Source organism: Salvelinus fontinalis, chromosome 25 (genome assembly GCF_029448725.1).
Source record: "Salvelinus fontinalis isolate EN_2023a chromosome 25, ASM2944872v1, whole genome shotgun sequence".
NCBI classification, from domain to species: Eukaryota; Metazoa; Chordata; class Actinopteri; order Salmoniformes; family Salmonidae; genus Salvelinus; species Salvelinus fontinalis.
Window position 1 is genome coordinate 33,562,539 of NC_074689.1, and position 18,929 is coordinate 33,581,467.

At 42.3% G+C, this 18,929-nt stretch overlaps 2 protein-coding genes across 4 annotated transcripts in view; both read left to right on the forward strand.

The window, feature by feature from the left end:
- Window positions 1–155: 155 nt before the first annotated feature.
- Window positions 156–17,629, forward strand: LOC129823197 (eukaryotic translation initiation factor 1A, X-chromosomal). Of its 2 annotated transcripts, XM_055882045.1 has the most exons (8): window positions 156–343; window positions 11,466–11,549; window positions 13,629–13,732; window positions 15,519–15,569; window positions 15,677–15,758; window positions 15,970–16,061; window positions 16,161–16,183; window positions 16,728–17,629. In XM_055882045.1, exons 1-7 carry the CDS (start codon window positions 328–330, stop codon window positions 16,164–16,166), a joined length of 435 nt encoding a protein of 144 aa, XP_055738020.1. In that variant the 5' UTR covers window positions 156–327; the 3' UTR covers window positions 16,167–16,183; window positions 16,728–17,629. The 2 variants fall into 2 exon arrangements, with proteins under 2 accessions (XP_055738020.1, XP_055738019.1); XM_055882044.1 differs by having other exon boundaries at window positions 157–343; window positions 16,161–17,629.
- Window positions 16,693–18,929, forward strand: part of LOC129823195 (MAP7 domain-containing protein 2-like) — a 20,674-nt gene continuing 18,437 nt past the window's right edge. Inside the window, exon 1 of one of the 2 annotated variants that reach the window (XM_055882036.1) lies at window positions 16,693–16,784. In XM_055882036.1, coding sequence (XP_055738011.1) covers window positions 16,754–16,784 — 31 coding nt within the window. In that variant the 5' untranslated portion in view covers window positions 16,693–16,753. The remainder of the gene's footprint in view (window positions 16,785–18,929) is intronic. The other variant, XM_055882042.1, reaches the window with a different exon arrangement.

Consider the following 18,929-nt stretch of genomic DNA (forward strand, 5'->3'; position numbering starts at 1 on the left):
AATACAATTTAAACCTGTACTATTATTGCCTACCGAAACGGATATAATCAAAGACAGTAGCTAGCTAGCACCAAATTGCATTTAAATAAACTCTGTGCTGGCATAGTTCCAGTTCTCTTAGTGTTTTGCTGTTTCACAATGTGTAAATAAAGCTTTATAATTCTGTAGGAAATGACATGCGCATACCGGTACACCAGCGGTGACTTGGTTTTACGTGAATTCTGTAGAGAGAAATTGGCCCGTTTTTCTTATTCAATATTGTTCATACAACAGTAAGCGACAACACATCACCACGGGACGAAAATAAGATCTGAGCTGTAAAAAAATATGCCCAAGAACAAAGGTAAAGTGTTAGAATTGCTGTCTTTTCCCGTAATGTGTGGCTATCTCTGTCCGGCATCTCTGACTAGTTACACGCATTGAAAACGTGACACAATTGAATCAAAGACTGTAACCTTCTAGTTTAGCTAGTTAACCAGCATAATGTCTAGTTAACCAGTAACTAGCTAGAGTTCATGTTCAGAAGTAATGTTACGACAAGCTAGCTAAGTGAAGTTTACAGCAGCCAGCTCGCTATAATTGTATTTTTTAAGTGGAGCAAATTAATATTATTCTGTCGTTTAACTAACTAAGTTAGCCGGTTTGCTCATCACTTACGATACTAACACCGGCATTTAGGTAACGTTATTTATTCAGCTTACAACACCCATTCACACCCCAGTCAACTGGTTACACTTGCCTGAAGAAATTTATCAGGAAGGTTTCAAGTACTGGCTGTAGTAGGCCATATGGCTTATCTGCGGTCTGTATTCCTGTAAAACATAGTCACATGTTGCTATACCACATGCTCCTCTTGTAGATTATGATACAGGGAGAGAGGAATGTGGGGTTCACATCACAGCCTAAAATAGTAAACTCAGCAAAAAAAAATGAAACGTCTTCACTGTCAACTGCGTTTATTTTCAGCAAACTTAACATGTGTAAATATTTGTATGAACATAACAAGATTCAACAACTGAGACATAAACTGAACAAGTTCCACAGACATGTGACTAACAAATTGAATAATGTGTCCCTGAACAAAGAGGGGGTCAACATCAAAAGTAACAGTCAGTATCTGGTGTGGCCACCAGCTGCATTAAGTACAGCAGTGCATCTCCTCCTCATGGACTGCACAATATTTGCCAGTTATTGCTGTGAGATGTTACCCCACTCTTCCACCAAGGCACCTGCAAGTTCCCAGACATTTCTGTGGGGAATGGCCATAGCCCTCACCCTCCGATCCAACAGGTCCCAGACGTGCTCAATGGGATTGAGATCCGGGCTCTTCGCTGGGCATGGCAGAACACTGACATTCCTGTCTTGCAGGAAATCACGCACAGAACGAGCAGTATGACTGGTGGCATTGTCACGCTGGAGGGTCATGTCAAGATGAGCTTGCAGGAAGGGTACCACATGAGGAGGATGTCTTTCCTGTAACGCACAGCGTTGAGATTGCCTGCAATGACAACAAACTCAGTCCGATGATTCTGTGACACACCGCCCCAGACCATAACGGACCCTCCACCTCCAAATCGATCCCGCTCCAGAGTACAGGCCTCGGTGTAACGCTCATTACTTTGACGATAAACGCGAATCCGACCATCACCCCTGGTGAGACAAAACCGTGACTCGTCAGTGAAGAGCACTTTTTGCCAGTCCTGTCTGGTCCAGCGACGGTGGGTTTGTGCCCATAGGCGACGTTGTTGCTGGTGATGTCTGGTGAGTACCTGCCTTACAACAGGCCTACAAGCCCTCAGTCCAGCCTCTCTGTTTATTGCGGACAGTGTGAGCACTGATGAAGGGATTGTGTGTTCCTGGTGTAACTTGGGCAGTTGTTGTTGCCATCCTGTACCTGTCCCGCAGGTGTGATGTTCGGATGTACCGATCCTGTGCAGGTGTTGTTACACGTGGTCTGCCACTGCGAGGACGATCAGCTGTCCGTCCTGTCTCCCTGTAGTGCTGTCTTAGGCGTCTGACAGTACAGACATTGCAATTTATTGCCCTGGCCACATCTGCAGTCCTCATGCCTCCTTGCAGCATGCCTAAGGCATGTTCACGCAGATAAGCAGGGACCCTAGGCATCTTTATTTTGGTGTTTTTCAGAGTCATTAGAAAGGCCACTTTAGTGTCCTACGTTTTTATAACTGTGACCTTAATTGCCTACCGTTTGTAAGCTGTTAGTCTCTTAACGACTGTTCCACAGGTGCATGTTCATTAATTATTTATTGTTCAATGAACAAGCATTGGAAACAGTGTTTAAACCCTTTACAATGAAGATCTATGAAGTTACTTGAATTATCTTTGAAAGAAAGGGTCCTGAGAAAGGGAAGTTTCTTTTTTTGCTGAGTTTATTTAGGTTAGCTAGCTATTGGGCTCAATAATCACAGGTCAAGGGGAAACTCAAGACCATTACCTTACATAGCTACTGTAGTTAAATACACTTACAGGGCCTTCAGAAAGTATTCATACCGCTTGACTTATTCCACATTTAGTTGTTACAGCCTGAATTCAAAGTTGATAAAATGTTGCTTTTTTTCTCACCAACTACACACAATACCCCAAAATGACAAAGTGAAAACAACATGTTATTAGAAATGCACATTTATTGAATTTGTTGTTACAGCCTTAAGAATGTCTTTCTGGGTTAGTCTCTGAGCTTTGCACACCTGGATTGTACAATATTTGCACATTTTTCTTCTTAAAATTTTTCAAGCTCTGTCAAGTTGGTTGTTGATCATTGCTAAACAGCCATTTTCAGGTCTTGCAATAGATTTTCAAGACGATTTTTAAATCAAAACTGTAACAAGGCCACTTAGAAACATTCAATAACATTCAATGTCGTCTTGGTAAGCAACTCCAGTGTACATTTGGCCTCGGTCCCGTGTGGCTCAGTTGGTAGAGCATGGCGCTTGCAACGCCAGGGTTGTGGGTTCATTCCCCACGGGGGGACCAGGATGAATATGTATGAACTTTCCAATTTGTAAGTCGCTCTGGATAAGAGCGTCTGCCAAATGACTTAAATGTAATGTAAATGTAAATGCCTTGTATTTTAGGTTATTGTCCTGCTGAAAGGTGAATTTGTCTCCCAGTGTCTGTTGGAAAGCAGACTGAACCATGTTATTTTCACATATAGAAAGAACATTTCTTTCAATAAACAGACACTATTGTGGAATAACTACAATGTTGTTTATCTATCCTCAGTTTCTCCTATCGCAGCCATCAAACTCAAACTGTTTGAAAATCACCATTGGCCTCATGGTGAAATCCCTGAGCGGTTTCCTTTAGAGGTCGACCGATTATGATTTTTCAACGCCGATACCAATTATTGGAGAACCAAAAAAAAGCCGATACCGATTAATTGGCTGATTTTATTTTTATTTATTTGATGACAATTACAACAATACTGAATGAACACCTTTTATTTTAACTTAATATAATACACCAATCAAATCAATTTAGCCTCAAATAAATAATGTTCAATTTGGTTTAAATAATGCAAAAACAAAGTGTTGGAGAAGAAAGTAAAAGTGCAATATGTGCCATGTAAGAAAGCTAACGTTTAAGTTCCTTCCTCAGAACATGAGAACATATGAAAGCTGGTGGTTCCTTTTAACATGAGTCTTCAATATTCCCAGGTAAGAAGTTTTAGGTTGAGGTTATTATAGGACTGTTTCTCTCTATACCATTTGTATTTCATATACCTTTGACTATTGGATGTTCTTATAGGCACTTTAGTATTGCCAGTGTAACAGTATAGCTTCCGTCCCTCTCCTCGCTCCCCTACCTGGGCTCGAACAAGGAACACATCGACAACAGCAACCCTCGAAGCATCGTTACCCATCGCTCCACAAAAGCCTCGGCCCTTGCAGAGCAAGGGGAACAACTACTCCAAGTCTCAGAGCGAGTGATGTTTGAAACGCTATTAGCGCGCTCCCCGCTAACTAGCTAGCCATTTCACATCGGTTACACCAGCCTAATCTCGGGAGTTGATTGGCTTGAAGTCATAAACAGCTCAATGCTTGAAGCACAGGGAAGAGCTGCTGGCAAACGCACGAAAGTGCTATTTGAATGAATGCTTACGAGCCTGCTGCTGCCTACCACCGCTCAGTCAGACTACTCTATCAAATATCAAATCATAGACTTAATTATAACATAATAACACACAGAAATACGAGCCTTAGGTCATTAATATGGTCAAATCCGGAAGCTATCATTTCGAAAACAAAACGTTTATTCTTTCAGTGAAATACAGAACCATTCCGTATTTTATCTAAAGGGTGGCATCCATAAGTCTAAATATTCCTGTTACATTGCACAACCTTCAATGTTATGTCATAATTACGTAAAATTCTGGCAAATTAGTTCACAACGAGCCAGGTGTCCCAAACTGTTGCATATACCCTGACTCTGCGTGCAATGAACGCAAGAGAAGTGACACAATTTCCCTAGTTTAATATTGCCTGCTAACATGAATTTCTTTTAACTAAATATGCATGTTTAAAAATACTTACTTCTGTGTATTGATTTTAAGAAAGGCATTGATGTTTATGGTTAGGTACATTCGTGCAACGATTATGCTTTTATCGCAAATGCGCTTTTGTTAAATAATCCCCCGTTTGGCGAAGTTGGCTGTCTTTGTTAGGAAGAAATAGTTGTCACAGTTCGCAACGAGCCAGGCGGCCCAAACTGCTGCATATAGCCTGACTCTGTTGCACAGAACGCAAGAGAAGTGACACAATTTCCCTAGTTAAAATAAATTCATGTTAGCAGGCAATATTAACTAAATATGCAGGTTTAAAAATATATACTTGTGTATTGATTTTAAGAAAGGCGTTGATGTTTATGGTTAGGTACACATTGGTGCAATGACGGTTCTTTTTTCGCGAATGCCCTTGTTAACTCACCCGTTTGGCGAAGTAGGCTATGATTCAATGCTAAATTAACAGGCACCGCATCGATTATATGCAACACAGGGCAAGCTAGATAAACTAGTAATATCATCAACCATGTATAGTTAACTAGTGATTATGTTAAGATTGATTATTTTTTATAAGATACGTTTAATGCGAGCTAGCACCTGACCATGGCTCCTTGCTGCACTCGCATAACAGGTAGTCAGCCTGCCACACAGTCTCCTCGTGGAGTGCAATGTAATCGGCCATGATCGGTGTCCAAAAATGCTGATTACCGATTGCTATGAAAACTTGAAATTGGCCATTCCGATTAATCGGTCGACCTCTAGTTTCCTTCCTCTCTGGCAACTGAGTTAGGAGGGGCGCCTGTATATTTGTAGTGACTGGGTGTATTGATACACCATCCAAAGTGTCATTAATAACTTCATCATGCTCAAAGGGACATTTCATGTCTGCTTTTTTAAAACCCATCTACCAATAGGTGCCCTTCTTTGCGAGGTATTGGAAAACCTCCCTGGTCTTTGTGGTTGAATCTGTGTTTGAAATTCACTTCTTGACTGAGGGACCTTACAATTATCTGTATGTGTGGGGAACAGAGATGAGGTAGTAATTAAAAGATCATGTTAAACACTATTACATACAGACTCATACAAAGGTCTTCCTCGCCCTCCATTTGGCAAATCAGACCATAATTTTATCTTGCTGATTCCTGCTTACAAGCAAAACTCAAACAGGAAGTACCTGTGACACACTCAATTCAGAAGTGGTCTGATGAAGCGGATGCTCTGCTACAGGACTGTTTAGCTAGCACAGACTGGAATATGTTTCGGGATTCATCCGATGGCATTGAGGAGTTTGTCACCAGCTTCATTCATTGTTTTAAAAAATGAAATGCTATTCAACTTTTATTTAACACTAACGTAAGTTAAGAACAAATTGTTATTTACAATGACGGCCTACCGCTTCGTGATGAGCGGTTACAATGATGGTTGATGCCCCTATTAATAAGTGCATCGACGACGTCGTTCCCACAGTGACCGTATGCACATATCCCAACCAGCAGGCATGTATTACAGGCAACATCTGCACTGAACTAAAGGCTAGCTCAAAGTGGGACACTAACCTTGATGATTATAAGAAATCCTGCTTCGCCCTCTGACGAACCATCAAATGGACAAAGTGTCAGTACAGGACTAAGATTGAATCCTACTGCACTGGCTCCGTCGGATGTGGCAGGGCTTGCAAACTATTATAATGAACAAAGGGAAGCACAGCCACGAGCTGCCCAGTGACGCTAGCATACCACACGAGCCAAATGCCTTCTATGCTCGTTTCGAGGCAAGCAACACTGAACCATGCGTGAGAGCACCAGCTGTTCTGGACTACTGTGTGATCAAGCTCTCAGTAGCCGATGTGAGTAAGACCTTTAAACAGGTTAACATTCACAGGCCATAGGGACATACAGATTACCAGGAGGTGTCTAAACTGACTTCTCCCTGACCCAGTCTGTAATACCTACATGTTTGAAGCAGACCACCATAGTCCCTGTGCCAAGAACGCCAAGGTAATCTGTCTAAATGACTAGCGCCCCGTAGCACTCACATCTGTAGCCCTGAAATGCTTTGAAAGGCTGGTCATGGCTCACATCAACACCATCTCAAACACCCTGGACCCACTCCAATTTGCATACTGCCCCAAAAGATCCACAGATTTACATTTATATTGCGCTCCACACTGCCCTTTCCCACTTGGACAAAATGAACACGTGAGAATGCTGTTCATTGACCACAGTTCAGCGTTCAACAACATAGTGTCCTCGAAGCTCATCACTAAGCGAGGGTCCCTGGGATTGAACACCTCCCTCTGCAACTGGATCCTGCACTTCCTGATGGGTCGCCCAACAAATCTGCCACGCAGACCCTCAACACGGGGGGCAACTCAGAGATGCACGCTTAGTCCTCTCCTGTACTCCCTGTTCACCATCAACTGTGTGGCCGTGCGACTCCAACACCATTAAGTTTGCTGACAACACAATGGTGGTGGGCCTGATCACTGACGACAATGACACCGCCTATAGGGAGTAGGTCAGAGACCTGGCAACACCAGTAAGACAAAGGAGCTGATCGTGGAATGTGTTCAGAGCTTCAAGTTCCTCGGGGGCCATCTCACTAACGATCTGTCATGGTCGTGAAGAGGGCACGACAACAGCTCTTCCCCCTCAGTAGGCTGAAAAAAATGTGTCCTCAAAGTTCTAAGGCTGCACCATCGAGAGCACCTCTATTGGCTGCATCACCGCTTGATATGGCAACTTCTTGGCTTCCTACCTCAAGGTGCTAAAGAGGGTTGTGCGTATGGCCCAGTCCATCACTGTTCTCGAGCTCCCTGTCAATCAGGACCTCTATACCAGGCGGTGTCAGAGGAATGCCCAAAAAATGGTCAGACTTTAGCCGCCCAAGCCTGAGAATGTTCTCCCTGCTACTGCACGGCAAGCCGGTACCAATGCATCTGTAACGGCTGTCTCTCTCCTCATCCTCGGACGAGGTGAGGAGAGAAGGATCTTCAGACCAAAATGCAGCTTGAGGGAAATAAGCCATCTTTTTATTTATGACGCTGATGGCAACACGAAAAAACAAAACACTTTCAAAAATACAAAACAAGAAAACGACGTATACGAAACCTGAACATAAACTTACATAACTAACACGTAACACTTACGGACAGGAAACATACTACATCGAAACGAAACGAAACGAACAACCGAAACAATCCCGTATGGTGTAAGACATAACACAGACACAGGAGACAATCACCCACAAACAAATAGTGAGAACGCCCTACCTAAATATGACTCTTAATTAGAGGAAAACGCAAACCACCTGCCTCTAATTAAGAGCCATACCAGGCAACCCAAAACCAACATAGAAACAGATAACATAGACTGCCCACCCAAAACACATGCCCTGACCATAAACACATAAAAAACAACATAAAACAGGTCAGGACCGTTACAGCATCAAGTCTGGAACCAACAGGACCCTAAACAGCTTCTAACCCCAAGCCATAAGACTTCTAAAAACTACTGCTAAATAGCTAATCAAATAGCTTCTCGGACTACCTGCATTGACCATTTTGTTTGCACTAACATTCTTGCACTGACTCTATGGACTCACACTGGACTCTACTTACACTGACACCCCAACACATTGATGCGACACACTCACACACTTTCCTACTCACCAAATACGCTGCTGCAGCTGTCTTTTCCACCCACATTTTGTTATGTTACTGTTATTCTGAAAAGGATTAAATAAATAAAATACTCAGCATACTACACACAGTACCCCATAATGACAAAGCGAAAACAGTTTTAGACATTTGCAAATTTATTCAAAATAAAAACCATACCTTATTAACATACATATTCAGACCCTTTAATATAAGACTCAATTGAGCTCCGTTTCCTCCATTGATCATCCTTGATGTTTCTACCTTGATTGGAATCCACCTGTGGTAAATTGAATTGATTGTGTTGAGGCACAGATCTGGGGAAGGGTACCTAAACATTTCTGAACAGCATTGAAGGTCCAAGAACACAGAAGGGCCTTGGTCAGGGAGGTGACCAAGAACCCGATGGTCACTCTGACAGAGCTCCAGAGTTCCTCTGTGGAGATGGGAGAACCTTCCAGAAGGACAACCATCTCTGCAGCACTCCACCAATCATGCCTTTATGGTAGAGTGGCCAGACGGAAGCCACTTCTCAGTAAAAGGCACATGACGGCCCACTTGGAGTTTTCCAAAAGGCACCTAAAGGACTCTCAGACCATGAGAAAAAATATTATCTTGTCTGATGAAACCAAGATTGAATGCTTTGACCTGAATGAACCTCTTGGCGCACGGATCCCTTTTACGGGATAATTTTCGTAAACAACCGCTGAATTGCAGAGCGCCAAATTTTAAAATAAAATACTAAAAATATTTATTTTCATGAAATCACAAGTGAAATATACCAAAACACAGCTTAGCTTGTTGTTAATCCACCTATCGTGTCAGATTTTGAAAATATGCTTTACAGCGAAAGCAATCCAAGCGTTTGCAAGTTTATCGATCACCAGACAAAACATTACAAACAGCTAGCAGCAATGTAGATTGGTCACGAAAGTCCGAAAAGCAATAAAATGAATCGCTTACCTTTGATGTTTGCACTCACGAGACACAATAAATGTTCCTTTTGTTCGATAAATATTATTTTTATATCCAAAAACCTCCATTTGGTTGGTGCGTTATGTTCAGAAATCAACAGGATCCAGCAGTCATGAAGGGAAGACAAAAATTCCAAATAGTATCCGTAAAGTTCGTAGAAACATGTCAAACGTTTTTTATAATCAATCCTCAGGTTGTTTTTAACATAACTAATCGATCATATTTCAACCGGACGGTAAACTATCAATACTAGAGAGAAAGAAAATGTCGAGCAACAACTTTCACGCGCATGAACTAATCAAAGGACACCTGGCCATCCACTGACGCATTTTGATAAATCTCGCAAATTTTTCAGAATAAAAGCTTGAAACTATGTCTAAAGCCTGTTCACAGCCTGTGGAAGCCATTGGAAAATTAATCTGGTTGATATCCCTTTAAATGGAGGATAGGCAGGCAATAGAACAGGGATTTTTCAAAATAAGAGCCACTTCCGGGTTGAATTTCCTCAGGTTTTCGCCTGCAAAATCAGTTCTGTTATACTCACAGGCAATATTTTGACAGTTTTGGAAACTTTAGAGTTTTTTCTATCATCTGTCAATTATATGCATATTCTAGCATCTGGGCCTGAGAAATAGGCCGTTTACATTGGGAACGTTATTTTTCCAAACATAAAAATTCTGCCTCCTAGCGTCAAGAAGTTAAGAGTCACGTCTGTAGGCAACCTGGAACCATCTCTGCAGTGAAGCATGCTGGTGGCATTATCATGCTGTGAGGATGTTTTTCAGCGACAGGGACTGGGAGACTAGCCAGGATCGAGTGAAAAATGAATGGAGCAAAGTATAGAGAGATCCTTGATGGGAACCTGCTCCAGAGTGCTCAGGACCTCAGACTGGGGTGAAGGTTCACCTTCCAACAGGACAACGACCCTAAGCACACACCCAAGACAACGCAGGAGTGGCTTCGGGACACATCTCTGAATGTCCTTGAGTGTCCCAGCCAGAGCCCGGACTTCAACCCGATCAAACATCTCTGGAGAGACCTGACAATAGCTGTGCATTAACGCTCCCCATCCAACCTGACAGAGCTTGAGAGAATCTGCGGAGAAGAATGGGAGAAATTCCCCAAATATATGTGCCAAGCTTGTAGCATCATACCCAAGAAGACTCGATGCTGTAATTGCTGCCAAAGGTACTTCAACAAAGTACTGACTAAAGGGTCTGAATACTTATGTAAATGTATTATTTCAGTTTGTTTGAGCAGAAATGTCTAAACCTGTATTTGCTTTGTCATTTATGGGGTATTGTGTGTAAATTGAGGGGGGGGAACTATTTAATCAATTTTAGAATAAAGCTGTAATGTAACAATGTGAAGTCAAGGGGTCTGAATACTTTCCGAATGCACTGTATATGTACAGTACACAGCTACCTCAATTACCTCGTACTCCTGCACATCGACTCGGTACTGGTACTCCCTGTATATAGCCATGTTATTTTCTACTCCCCGTATATAGATGGCCATGTTATTCACTGTATTTATTCCTCATGCCGCTATTTATTTTGATGTATTTATTTTTTTTACCCCTTTTTTCTCCCCTATTGGTAGTTAGTCTTCTCTCATCGCTGCAACTCCTGTACGGACTCGGGAGTCGAAACGCAACCCAACCAAGCCGCACTGCCTCTTGACACAATGCCTTCTTAACCCGGAAGCCAGCTACACCAATGTGTCGGAGGAAACACCATACACCTGGCTATCGTGTCAGTGTGCACTGCGCCCGGCACGCCACAGGAGTTGCTAGTGCACTATGGGACAAGGACATCCCTGCCGGCCAAACCCTCCCCTAACCTGGACGACGCTGGGCCAATTGTGAGCCGCCCCATGGGTCTCCCGGTCGCGGCCAGCTGCGACAGAGCCTGGACTCGAACCCAGAATCTGTAGTGACACAGCTAGCTCTGCATTAGACCACTGCGCCACTCAGGAGGCCTCGTGCCACTATTTCTAGTTTATATCTTGTCTTTAACTCTGCACTGTTGGGGTTGCAAACTTAGACTTAAGACCTTTTCAGCTAAACATTTTCTATTAATTTGTAAAAATGTCTAAAAACATTATTCCACTTTGACGTGTGTGTGTATGCCAGTGACACAATCTACTTTATATTTTTTTCTTTAGGCTATAACACAACAAAATCTGGAAGAAGTGGAGGGCTGTGAATATATTCTGAAGACACTTCATACAGTCTGGATGAGAGTGTCTGCTAAATTACTAAAAGTGGTCTGGTCTGACTGAATTCTTTTCTCTTTGTCCTATCTCCAGGTAAGGGAGGAAAGAATCGTAGACGTGGAAAGAATGAGAACGAGTCAGAGAAGAGAGAGCTGGTGTTCAAAGAGGATGGGCAGGGTGAGTGGAGGGAGGGAGTGAGGGTGATGGGGGAGTACAGGGGTCTCTGCCAGGGCTTGTGTGAGGTGCAGGTTTTTGCTCCAGCAAAGCAGTAACATGGCTGATTCAACTAACCAACTCATTGTTCAAGACATGATTGGTTGATTAGTTGGTGTGTTACTGCTTTGGCTGGAGAAAAAGCCTGCACCTACACCAGCTCTAAATAAGACTTGTAAAATAACAACTGCCAGTCTCTTCCCTGTGTAGAATACCTCAACTTCTCCTAACAGTGTTCTAGATTGAATGTGCAGCTCACTTTTTTCCAGGGTTTTGGATTACAGATAGAACTAGAGCCCTGTTTTAGAGCAGACGTATTGCATTGAGGGTGTAGGCATTCAAACGTAATGATCAGCATGTCTATATTCAGTGGGAGCAGTGTACCCCTCCCTCCTGTGCTGTAGAGTACATAGTTGAAGTCAGAAGCTAAGTAAATACATTTAAACTCAGTTTTTCACAATACCTGACATTTAATCCTAGTAAAAATTCCCTGTTTTAGGTCAGTTAGGATCACCACTATTTTAAGAATGTGAAACATCAGAATAATAGTAGAAAATGATTTATTTCAGATTTTATTTCTTTCATCACATTCCCAGTGGGTCAGAAGTTTACATACACTCAATTAGTATTTGGTAGCATTGCCTTTACATTGTTTAACTTGGGTCAAATGTTTCGGGTAGCCTTCCACAAGCTTCACACAATAAGTTGGTTGAATTTTGGCCCATTCCTCCTGTGAACTGGTGTAACTGAGTCAGGTTTGTAGGCCTCCTTGCTCGCAAACACTTTCTCAGTTCTGCCCAGAAATGTTCTGTGGGATTGAGGTCAGGGCTTTGTGATGGCCACTCCAATACCTTGACTTTGTTTTCCTTAAGCCATTTTGCCACAACTTTGGAAGTATGCTTGGGGTCATTGTTCATTTGGAAGACCCATCTGCGACCAAGCTTTAACTTTCTGACTGATGTCTTGAGATGTTGCTTCAATATATCCACATAATTTTCCTTCCTCATGACCCATCTCTTTTGTGAAGTGCACCAGTCCCTCCTGCAGCAAAGCACCCCCACAACATGATGCTGCCACCCCTGTTCTTCACGGTTGGGATGGTGTTCTTCGGCTTGCAAGCCTCCTCCTTTTTCCTCCAAACATAACGATGGTCATTATGGCCAAACAGTTCTATTTTTGTTTCAACAGGTCAGAGGACATTTCTCCAAGAAGTACGATCTTTGTGCTTTTGCAAACCGTAGTCTGGCTTCTTTATGGCGGTTTTGGAGCAGTGGCTTCTTCCTTGCTGAGCGGCCTTTCAGGTTATGTCGATATAGGACTCATTTTACTGTGGATACAGATGCTTTTGTACCTGTTTCCTCCAGCATCTTCACAAGGTCGTTTGCTGTTGTTTTGGGGTTGATTTGCACTTTTCGCACCAAGGTACGTTCATCTCTAGGAGACAGAACGCGTCTCCTTCCTGAGCGGTATGACGGCTGCGTGGTCCCATGGTGTTTATACTTGTGTTCTATTGCTTGTACATATGAACGTGGTACCTTCAGGCGTTTGGAAATTGCTCCCAAGGATGAACCAGACTTGTGGAGGTCTTTAATTTTTTTCTGAGGTCTTGGCTGATTTCTTTTGATTTTCCCATGATGTCAAGCAAAGAGCCACTGAGTTTGAAGGTAGGCCTTGAAATACATCCACATGTACACCTCCAATTGACTCAGGCTAATTGACATCATATATCAGAAGCTTCTAAAGCTAAGACATAATTTTCTGGAATTTTCCAAGCTGTTTAAAGGCACAGTCAACTCAGTGTATGTAAACTTCTGACCCACTGGAATTGTGATACAGTGCAATAATCTGTCTGTAATTAATTGTTGGAAAAATGACTTGTGTCGTGCACAAAGTAGATGTCCTAACCGACTTGCCAAAACTATAGTTTGTTAACAAGAAATGTGTGGAGTGGTTGAAAAACAACGTAAGCGTCTGTAAACTTCCGACTTCAACTGTAGGTGTGTCCCTGTCCTGTGATGTTGAGTCTCTCTCTCTCTCCTGTAGAGTATGCTCAGGTGATTAAGATGTTGGGTAATGGGAGGTTGGAAGCCATGTGTTTTGACGGAGTGAAGCGGCTCTGCCACATCCGAGGAAAACTGCGGAAAAAGGTCTCACACACACACACTCCCCTCACACTGAAACAGAGGAAACCCTGATGCTGACTCAAAGCTTTTTTCACTATGGACTGTCAACTGTTACACTGTATGGACTCTGTAGTGTATCTAATGAATTTAATTTGTGTTTTCGTTAAGTATTCAGACCCCTTGACCTTTTCCACATTTTACATTACAGCCTTATTCTAAAATTGTATTAAAATAAATAATAATCCTCATCAATCTACACACAATAGCCCATAATGACAAAGCAAAAGCAGGTTTAGAAATGTTTGCAAATGTATTACAAATATTAAAAAAATGTATATGACATTCAGACCCTTTACTCAGTACTTTGTTGAAGCACCTTTTTGCAGCGATTATAGCCTCAAGTCTTCTTGGGTAAGATGCTACAAGCTTGGCACACCTGTATTTGGGGAGTTTTCCCATTCTTCTCTGCAGATCCTCTTAAGCTCTCTCAGGTTGAAGGGGACTGCACAGCTGTTGTCAGTTCTCTCCAGAAATATTTGATCGGGTTCAAGTCCGAGCTCTGGCTGGGCCACTCAAGGACATACAGAGACTTGACCTCAAGCCACTCCTGCGTTGTCTTTACTGTGTGCTTAGGGTCATTGTCCTGTTGGAAGGTAAACCTTCGCCCCAGTCTGAGGTCCTGAGTGCCCTGGAGCAGTTTTCCATCAAGGATCTCTCTGTACTTTGCTCTGTTCATCTTTCCCTCGATCCTGACTAGTCTCCCAGCCCCTGCCACTGAAAAACATCCCCACAGCATGATGCTGCCACAACCATGCTTCACCGTAGGGATGGTGCCAGGTTTCCTCCAGACATGACGCTTTGCATTCAGGCCAAAGAGTTCAATCTTGGTTTCATCAGACCAGAGAATCTTGTTTCTCATGGTCTGAGAGTCCTTTAGGTGCCTTTTGGCAAACTCCAAATGGTCTGCCGTGCCTTTTACTGAGGAGTGGTTTCCCTCTGGCCACTCTACCATAAAGGCCTGATTTGGTGGAGTGCTGCAAAGACCTTCCTTCTGGAAGGTTCTCCCATCTCCACAGAGGAACTCTGGAGCTCTGTCAGTGACCACCGGGTTCTTGGTCACCTCCCTGACCAAGGCCCTTCTCCCCCGATTGCTCAGTTTGGCCAGGCGACGAGCTCTAGGAAGAGTCTTCGTGGTTCCAAACTTCTTACATTTAAGAATGATGGAGGCCACTGTGTTTTTGGGGACCTTCAATGCTGCAGAAATGTTTTGGTACCCTTCCCCAGACCTGTGCCTGGACATAATCCTGTCTCTGAGCTCTACAAACTACCTCATGGCTTGGTTTTGGCTCTGACATGCACTGTCAACTGTGGGACCTTTTTATATAAACAGGTGTGTGCCTTTCCAAATCATGTTCATTCAATTGAATTTACCACAGGCGGACTCCAATCAAGTTGTAGAAACATCTCAAGAATGATCAAAGGAAACAGGATGCACCTGAGCTCAATTTATTTAGTCTCATAGCAAAGGGTCTGAATACTTATGTAACTTTATTATTGTTTCTTATTTTTAGTTTATTAACATTCTAAAAACCTGTTTGCTTTGTTATTATGGGGTATTGTGTGTAGATTGAGGGGGAAAATGTATTTTATCAATTTTAGAATAAGGCTAATTTAACAAAATGTGGAAAAAGTCAAGGGGTTTGAATACTTTCCAAATGCACTGTATATTAACCAAACCTTTAGATTGTTATCCATTCATCTGATTAATTCCTCAAAAACATTGTTATGTTTCTCTCCTCTGTTCTTTCAGGTGTGGATTAACACGTCAGATATCATCCTGGTGGGATTGAGAGATTACCAGGTGAGATGACCAGCAACATACCACTGCAGTTGTTGTAGGGTGTGAGTCTGCGTTTGTTTGTCACTGTATCATAAAAATAGGTTTGGGTTTCTCTCTCTCCCCTATAGGACAACAAAGCTGATGTGATCCTGAAGTACAATGCAGACGAGGCCAGAAGTCTGAAGGCTTACGGAGAACTGCCGGAGCACGGTGAGTACCAGGAAGAGTAGCTGTCCCTACGGTAACAGCTAATGGGGTTTGGAAGCTAGTTGAGGAAAGGAAGCTAGTTGAAATGATTGAGGCACACAGACCATGACAGCCACTGTTGACTGCTCTTTCTTGCCCAATTTCTGTGTTGTTTTGTTTGCACTTCCCTGTTCTCTCTCTGATACCTCCTCTTTCTGTGTCCTCCCTCTCTTAGCCAAGATCAACGAGACCGACACCTTCGGTCCTGGGGACGATGAAGACATCCAGTTCGATGACATTGGAGATGATGACGAGGACATTGATGATGTAGGTGCTAAATCTATATTTGTATTGCTTTCTGAAAGTTTAAACTTAGAAGTGTGTTTTTAATTCTCCCTCTTCTCCTTTCCCCCTCTCTTCCTTCAGATCTAAGGACCTTCTACCAGAGGGTATGGTTCGATTTTCCCCTCCGTGCTGAAAATCAACACATCCGAAAATCAACACAGCACTTCTGTACCCCACACACACACCAAATTTCAAGGAGGTTGACCCTCCCAATTTCTCATTGGTGCCATGACTGCAGCTACTCACAATCTCTTGCGTTATCTTTTTAATGTATTTATATCAATTTCACACAGAGTGGAATTTACTTACAAGTACAGAATCTCTGGATTCGCAATAAAAAGATAAACCATTTTATGTTTGGTCTTGCGGTCTGTATCATTGTAGTTGAAAGTTAACATCGCTCTTTATATTAGTTAGGATGATTTTTATCTATTACGAAACACATTACTCCTGAAGTTGCCTCTGTATCCTTTGGAATGTTTGTTTAATTCGATATTGTATTCCGATGACATTTTGCAATTACAGAACGATTTGTTTGTATTGATCAATGCCTAATTGAAGGCTCTACCGCCATTCTGTTTTTCAACAGTGTCTGTATTTTTCTATTGTTTCCCCATGTTTGTTTGTTTGTCTGTCTGTTGGTTTTAGGTTTGTTTTGATCCACTACCAGAGGGATGTCACAAAGCATCACTCGGTTTAAGCAAGGTAATTCAAAGAAATGTTTTTAGTTTGGGTTATTTTCCTAAGCTATTCTTGAATATGGGTTGTCTCATCAATTATTCCATGCCTATTTCTAGAAAATATTTACTTCTTTTAGAATATTATGGAATGTTATTTATCTGTTATCTCCTTAGTCCTGCTTTGTGACACCTCCCTGTCTGTCAGAGAAAACAGCTAGCTGCTAACTAGCCTGGTGCTCCAGTGTTGCGCAGGTTGGAATTTGTTATGAATCTTGCACTGCATTGGTCGCTAGCTGGCCCAGCCACAAAGTCCTAACCCTAATGCCTGACTCAAACCTTCAATTAAGACCAAAAAGCACTGTTTTGTTTTCATACATTTTTATGATATAGACAATTTTTACTTTGCACTTGGTTCATTTAGTGCAGGGATGGGCAACTCCAGTCCTCGGCGGCCGGAGTGGTGTCACAATTTTTCTGATTAAACTAATTGGCTGATTAAACTAATTGCATTCTAAACTGAAGATCATGATTAGATGATTTATTGGAGTCAGGTATTTTAGCTGTGACATAGTGGAAATCGCTCAGTTCTACCTCCAGGGCAAGATTCATGACAATCAACGTCAACCTGTGTCTGTTGCTGCCCTAGTCAATTCCTCTGTTCCTTTACTGTCATGCCTAAGATGTTGCCAACTCCTCTATGGATGCCAAGCCTTGCATGACAACACATACAGTATATGGGACCAGTCTAGATAAATATCACTGGAATGTGTCTGTCTTGAACACCACTGCCAGTGCTTGTGTGCTGAGCTATAATGTACTATGATGTCTGATGGCTCACTATAGGGATTTCCAATAAATAACTTAATTCCATGGGCTTGACATGATCTTTTTGAAGTTGCATTTCATACAAAGTTAGGGCGGCGCACAAATGGCCCAGTGTCGTCAGGGTTAGGAGAGGGTTTGGCCTTAATTGTAAATAAGAATGTGTTCGTAACTGACTTGCCTAGTTAAATAAAGAAAAGGTCTTCCCTGAGAAAGATGGTAACCTGTGCTTGTATGTATCAACCAGGCGGTGGTGCCACATTCAAACCTTATATAAACCTTATCCACATGGTTATTACATTAATAATATTACACAATGAAGTAGTAATACAAAGATGTTTCTGTAATACAGGTTTGTTTTTTCGATTTGAACATTTTTGTTGGTCTTTATATTTGTAAAGTTTGTATGTAGCATATGGAGATGTGTGAAAATGACTCCTCAGCCAGAAGTGTCCCCCACTTGTGCAGCGGAATAGCTGGCTTTTGGCATGGCACGACTGGTAAAATGCTTCAGGAGGGCATTCACTTGAGCTAGTAAAGCGGAGGTCCTGGGTGGTATGGGGGGTGATAAGAGACTTAATAAAGCCTAGGCCACCGTGTGGCTGCCTTACTAATGTCTGCGTGACGCCTGTATGTAGCGTCAACTAACATGTCGTCATATCAACACTTTACTAACGTCTGCATGATGCATGCGTGTTAATGATAGTCAGAAGGTGCATAGTGGATATTTATATTAATTAAATCTCAACCATAAATGTTAGAAACTTAGTTTTTCCCCGTGCAAGCCGACATTCCGAAGTGGCCTCCGAGTATAGCCTATGGCTTGTGTATTTCCTGTTATCGCTAATGGCCTAGAAAAGATTGTCCAATCTATAGGTAATCTGTCTTTCCTTCAACACCTCATGGTTTGTTATCTTATCTCACTGTAGATCTACATGTTAGCCAATCACAGACTGTGTTGTTATCAGTTCCCAGTAGCTTACATCAGACAACCAATAAGAGTTGTGTCTGCGACTTTCAGTCGAATAGAGGAGTTCATAGGCTTTCTCAGAAGGTCCTTGCTATTCTGCATTCTTGGGATGTCCCTACCTCTATCAAGTGTAATGTAAAATAGTAAAGTTTAGGGTTCAGGGTAAGTACGTCCCAAGGAATCCGGATAGCAGTGACCGTTCATAGAGTGAGAGACTAACACAGTATTTGTTAGCTCGGAGGCGACACAGACATTCAGCAGAAGCGATTTTCGAGTGTTTGCCCCAGATAGTTTCCTTAGTGATGATGAAAAGAATTACCAAGATGTCCTTAATCCAACTGAGTAAGCAAGTAGGCTATATTTAAGTTGTGATATCAT